We start from the raw sequence: 6,596 nt of genomic DNA, 5'->3' as shown, positions 1-6,596 counted from the left end.
AGCCGGGCAGCAGCATTCTGGATGAGCTGCAGAGGTCTAATGGCTGAAGCGGGGAGCCCAGCCAGGAGTACATTGCAGTAATCCAGGCGGGAGATGACCAGTGCCTGGGTCAAGAGTTGCGCTGCCTCTCTGGTAAGGAATGGTCGTATCCTTCTGATGTTGTAGAGGAGGAATCTGCAGGAGCGAGCCGTTGCTGCAATGTTCTCCGCACAGGATAGTCGGTTATCCAGGATCACTCCAAGGTTCTTGGCTGTCAGGGAGGGGGTTACAGTAGAGTTCTCCACTGTGATGGAGAAGTCTTGGAGAGGGCAGGCTTTCCCGGGGATGAAGAGGAGCTCGGTCTTGTTAAGATTGAGCTTGAGATGGTGGTCAGGTTATGCGGAGTTATTACAGGCATGTGAGCCGTAGCCTAAAATTAACGATGTTTTTATCAGCCGAGAAAATGAGTTTAATTCAAGATTTAAAGGGAACTGATGTTTATGATTGTATTTCAGTCTTTCTTTATATCCCTCCGCTCCGGAGCTGTCTATCTCCCCTTCAACATGCCTAGTGCGTTCCACAACGGACCTTGCCCGACCACGCGCTAAATTATACTGGATTTTCTCCAGTGTCTGGGAGTTCGCAAAGGGAGTTCGCAGCCATGTTTTCAATGTCACCTGATAAGAATAAGACCATTATATTATTACAGTATAAGCAGCACTCGAGTTGAGGGGGGATGAGGGTAAAAACAAATAAAAACAGTCAAAATCGTCCCCCTTCTAAAACGGCCATCCCCTCTTTCCATACTTTATGTCATTTTATCAATGAACGTGGTATTACTGCTATTTCAAGGTGCGAGATGACATTTTTACCAAGTTACTGACACTGAAGTCACTGACGCTGAGGGGATGCTAAAATTGTCCTCATATGATAAAATCCACCACCTCCCCTGATTTTCTTTTACAACTTGAGTAGCCTACTGAGTATAAGCATTTGCCTGGTTAGTTGTCATGATCAAACGTTACAAATGCAACTTACCAAGAAGCCACCCTTCTCTGCCCTCTCCCGCTTCCAGACTACCCCATATTATAGCACTTGGCTTAATTGAGCCGCTATAATTGAGCCGCTATCACAGGCGTTAATACAAACCTCATTCACCTGCGTTCATTTTACCTGCGTTGGTATTTATAGAAGGAAGCACGTACGCAATTTTAAACCATCGCAGCCCGTTTTATAAATAATGCTTACGTCCGTTTAGAAAAATGTGCTTACGTGAAAGTCAAAGATGACGTTCAAGTACTTTTTTATAAATGAGGCCCCAGGTCTGTAGAGCTGTACCTCCATAGAGATACCCTGGAGATGGTTCTCCTGCTAGCTCAGGTCTGTAGCCTCCATAGAGATACCCTGGAGATGTCTGTTAGCTAGCTCAGGTCTGTAGCCTCCATAGAGATACCTGGAGATGTCTGTTAGCTGGCTCAGGTCTGTAGCTTCCATAGAGATACCCTGTAGATGTCTGTTAGCTAGTTCAGGTCTGTAGCCTCCATATAGATACCCTGGAGATGTCTGTTAGCTAGCTTAGGTCTGTAGCCTCCATAGAGATACCTGGAGATGTCTGTTAGCTAGCTCAGGTCTGTAGCCTCCATAGAGATACCTTTAGATGTCTGTTAGCTAGCTCAGGTCTGTAGACTGTCCCTCCATACAGATACCCTGTAGATGTCTGCCCCTGCTAGCTCAGGTCTGTAGACTGGCTCCATACAGACACAGCACTGTCTCACTCCTCATGGTCCGCACCAGGTCATGCCGCAAAGTCAAACCAGTTTCTCTCATTGAAATGGATCAGTGAGTAAATGATCCATTTATTCTTCATTTAGGGGTTAGGGTTAGGCATAAGGTTAGGGGTTTAGGGAGAGTGTTTGTAAATGTAGATTTTGAGGAGAGAAAGAGTTCTATTTCCTGCTTAGAGAGTGGTGACCATTCTTCACTGGCTCTAGTCTTCTCCTCCCTCCGATATATCAGTGTGTGATTGTATTGTGCTACGAGGTCTATTCTGGGTGCTATTCCACTTCTGCTTTCGCATGCCGGTCACACAAGATAACGGCTTCTGACGTTGTTGATATAGGACCACCGTTCGCACATTATTTTTCTTTGATCTGCTGGCCCTTGGGTCCCAAACAGGGCCAGGGCCAACATCCTACCTACAGCACGTCATAGGGTCATGGGTCAAAATGGAGACCTGGGGCCTCATTTATAAAAAAGTACTTGAACAGCATCTTTGACTTGCACGTAAGCACTTTTTTCTAAATGGACGTAAGCATTATTTATAAAACGGGCTGCGCTTGAATTGCGTACGTCTGTCGTTCTATAAATACCAAACATACTTGAAATTGAACGCAGGTGAATGAGCTTTGTATTTACGCCCTGTCATAGCGGGGTGCGGACACTAGTGACCACTCGGTGAGCTTCCCGTCTTTGAAAACGAGTCTATAGATCTACTTGAATCATTGCATGCATTCAATTGGATGCAGAACTGGAGCGGGAAGGGCGCATGGGACTGCCATGTACCATATCTGCCATATCATACCTCTGTTTTATATTGAAAAATATGATGATAAATACATGTGGGACAGAGGTATGATGTGTGGTGCGTGGCGGTCCCGCACGCCCGTCCGTTCCAGCGAATCAACTCGTATTAGAGTGCTTACCATCACCAAGTGCACTCACCAACTAATGCACTTGATTACCGTTGATATAGACATACTATACTAGTCCATCAGCACAGTATGGGAGAACTTGGTGATAAGCATAATACCAGTTGACTCAATTAGACATAATGTATTATGCGCTCTGCGCTGCGGGCTATGGTGTTTTTTGAAGGATTTTCTGTACGCCCATCCAGATCCATTGTGTATGTCAAAATGTTGATATGGACCCATGTGATCGTAAATAACCTTATAACAGGGCTTATAATGCTAAATACCGAGGAATCCTGGGGAATCACAATGAATCTCGTCTTTATCACGCCTCAATTTAGAATGATTACACCCTACAATAGCCTTGTAGACTGAAATACAATCATCAGTTCCCTTTAAATCTTGAATTTAACTCATTTTCTCGGCTGTGTTGTTCGAGTGCGGCTCACATGCCTGTAATAACTCTGCATAACCAATAGGTGATATGCATACGCAAGTCAATACCTGACGTAGAGCTACGATCGTTTCCACGGTCAAATTGACTCAAGTTGACATTGTATAAATCACTACTTTGACGTGGTTTTCTACGTACGACACGGGTAAGATCACATTTTATCCAAAGTACTTTCTATAAATGAGGCCCCTGATGTGTGGTAGGACAGTATGCCAGGGTAATAGTGTGTTCTCACTATGTTACATGGTTGTGTTGTAGTGTAGTGATTTGGGGTATTTTGTATGCTGACTTCACAACATGAATTTCCATGCAAATAGACATTAAAAAAGCGATCATATCATAAAATGTCATGTTTGGGGTTCAGGTGGAGTTTGGAGATTTCGAGCGTCCGTTCTCCACCCCAGCCAGCCCTGGCTCGGCCCAGACTAAGTCCAACCAGACTCTGAAGCAGGTACTGGAGAGGTTCTACCCCAAGCATTACCGCAAGACCTCGTCTGAAGAACAGCTCAGGTAGGCCTCCAGGAGTGTGTACTGTCCCCTATATCTCTGTCTGTCTGCCTTCCTGTCTGTCTGCTTTCCTGTCTGTCTGCCTTCCTGTCTGTCTGCCTTCCTTCCTGTCTGTCTGTCTGTCTGCCTTCCTGTCAGTCTGTCTGCCTTCCTGTTTATCTGTCTTTCTGTCTGTCTGTCTTTCTTTGTCTGTCTGTCTGTGTTCCTGTCTGACTGTCTGCTTTCCTGTCTGTCTGTCTGCCTGCCTTCCTGTCTGTCTGTCTGTCTTTCTTTGTCTGTCTGTCTGTGTTCCTGTCTGTCTGTCTTTCTGTCTGTCTGTCTTTCTTTGTCTGTCTTTCTTTGTCTGTCTGTCTGTCTGCCTTCCTGTCTATCTATCTGTCTTTCTGCCTGTCTGTCTGTCAGTCTGTCTGTCTTTCTTTGTCTGTCTGCCTGTCTGCCTTCCTGTCTGCCTTCTGTCTGTCTGCCTTCCTGTCTGTCTGTCTGCCTTCCTGTCTGTCTGTCAAGACATGGTCTGAGGAACAGGTCAGGTAGGTCTGCAGGAGTGTGTACTGTCCACGTTTACACATACAGCCCTTCAGGTGCACACGGTCACACTATACCGTGTCACATCCTCTCTGTCTGATGGTTCATCTCCCGCCTGTATAGACAACTGCGTCAGCGCCTCTCCACCCGCTGGGCGTCCCTCAGGGGTCGAAGTTCATCAGAGTGTGTGAGGATTTACCTGACGGTGGCCAAGAAGTGGCCTTTCTTCGGCGCGAAGCTGTTTGAGGCAGAGGTGGGTGAGCGTGTGTGCGTGTGTGTGTGTGCGTGTGTGTGTGTGTGTGTGTGTGTGTGTGTATGTATGTGTGTGTGTGTGTGTGTGCGTGTGTGTGTCTCTTGGGCCCCTGCTAACCCGGGCCCAGGGCTTCATGTGTGTTAATTCGGGGCTACATCAAGACCAAAGTCTTGTGCCACCTGAACGATTTCTTCCCCATGGCAGTGGGCCTCACAAACAAGCCCCAGCCTCTCATTGACTCTGGGACTTCCACCCACCCCCCCACCCCCCTTCTGTCACACACACACACACACACACACACAAACATGCGCACACACATACAACTGACAATGTAATCTATATTAGTTTTACATACTCTAATTTACAGCCTACATAATTGTTGTTCTACTGCCCCATTGTCTTTTTAAACTAGTTTTGCTTATATAGTGTTGTTTGTTACATTGTTGTTGTTTTTCATTATGTTGTTGTCTGTATCTTTATATCTTATGCACCAACCACACCAAGTCAATTTCCTGTATGTGCGGAATATACTTGGCAATAAAACGAATTCTGATTCTGATCCTTGTGAAGTCATCATCCAGTTCTACCTGACAGTATTCTGAGCATTCAAATGTATGGAGATTTTAGCCACTGGGTGATGTTTCTCTCTCCTCTCCCCTGGTCTGTGACCCTGGGTAGTCCATCACGCCCTCTCCAGAGCAGGGTGCTCGTCTGTGGCTGGCAGTGCATGAGGGAGGCATCAGCGTGCTGGAGCACAACTCCATTGTAAGTATTTTCTGTTTCTTCTTTATCTGTGTATGCCAACTCCATTGTAAGTCTTTACAGGGGGGAAGTAGGGGAACTGTCATCATTTTGCATTCAGAAGCATCATATGTATCGAGACGTGAGGTGTGTGTTTTCTTCCTAAAACAGTCTTGTACTGAGTTAAAATACGTCAAACAGACATATTGAGAAGAGGTTAGGGGGGAATCGACTCCCACTTTCTCCTAGAGACACAAAGGTGGAAAAGGGGGCACAAGAGTCACAAACTGGTCTGGTCTAGTTTCAGAGCACTGGACCGAGGGAAAACAAAGGCCCAGAACTGCTCTAGATTGCTCAGTCTCTCTAGATGCAGGTTTAAGAGAAAAGAGAGCAATTAGGTCTTTGTGATCATTGAAATGTGTCTGCTGTCTAGCCAATGTCAAGCTTCAAGTAGAGAAACTGGTTTCATTGTCTACTAGGCTGAGGTCGTCAATGTGTTAATTCTGCCCAGACAGTCTGACTGTCTAGTGACTCTTGTGAATTAAGTCTCAAAAGTAATGAATGTCTTATCAATAAATAAAATGTCTTAGCAGGCATATGTCTTGTGCTGCAATATCAGGAACCGAAGCCTAAGAAATGTATTCTCTTACACTTGTGTAATGTGACGTAACACTAAACTTGAAACATGAAACTTGAACCCCATGGAACACCTTTGGGATGAACGGGAACGCCGACTGTGAACCAGGCCTTCTGGGTCAACATCAGTGCCGACCTCAGTAACGCTCTTGTGGCTGAATGGCAGCAAATCCCTGCAACCATGTTCCAACTCTAGTGGAAAGCCTTCTCAAACCAACTCCATATTAATACCCATGGTTTTGGAATGAGATGTTCAACAAGCACATATGGGTGTGAGGTTTGGGTGTCCCAATACTTTTGGCCAGGTAGTGTATCTTGACTTGAGAGGTCATTTTAAAAACACAATTTGTTGTGAATGTGTCTTTTATTGAATAATGAAAACGACACATCCACTGGGTCAAATTCTGCTTTAAGGTTTACGCATTGGTTGCCTAGGATCTCCATGTAGTGTCTGTGTTCATGCCTTGTTACTAGATCCGGGTTGAAATGATTTAGAGATTTATTTGAAGTGTTTGCTTTAGCCTGCCTGGGAGGCTAAATGGTTGGTACGATTCCATTGGTTCTATTGTGCCAGACGAACTCAATCAAGCCCTTTCCAAACACGTTCTGGACCGAGGTCTGCTTATGACACATGGCTTGTTGTTTTCCCTGTCCTAGAAACTGCTGGTGACCCACCCCTACAAGAACCTGATGACGTTTGGAGGCTGCAAACAGGACCTAATGCTGGTGGTGGGCCAGTCAGGCAGTAACACAACCAAAGACAAGCCCACAGAGAAGCACCTGTTCACCATGGCCACCTCCAAGGTCAGTGTGT

At 45.7% G+C, this 6,596-nt stretch overlaps 1 protein-coding gene across 1 annotated transcript in view; it reads left to right on the top strand.

Moving 5' to 3' along the window:
• plekhh2 (pleckstrin homology domain containing, family H (with MyTH4 domain) member 2) overlaps positions 1 to 6,596 on the top strand; it is a gene marked incomplete at both ends in the record, with an annotated part of 38,276 nt that overhangs the window by 31,049 nt on the left and 631 nt on the right. Inside the window, 4 exons of the mRNA XM_080522465.1 lie at positions 3,488 to 3,633; positions 4,276 to 4,405; positions 5,084 to 5,170; positions 6,440 to 6,586. Of these exons, the coding sequence (XP_080378591.1) occupies positions 3,488 to 3,633; positions 4,276 to 4,405; positions 5,084 to 5,170; positions 6,440 to 6,586 (510 nt within the window). The remainder of the gene's footprint in view (positions 1 to 3,487; positions 3,634 to 4,275; positions 4,406 to 5,083; positions 5,171 to 6,439; positions 6,587 to 6,596) is intronic.

This window comes from Nansenia antarctica (assembly GCF_963989245.1).
Source record: "Nansenia antarctica genome assembly, chromosome: 1".
Lineage (NCBI taxonomy): Eukaryota > Metazoa > Chordata > Actinopteri > Argentiniformes > Microstomatidae > Nansenia > Nansenia antarctica.
This window is presented reverse-complemented; position numbering and strand designations above follow the sequence as displayed.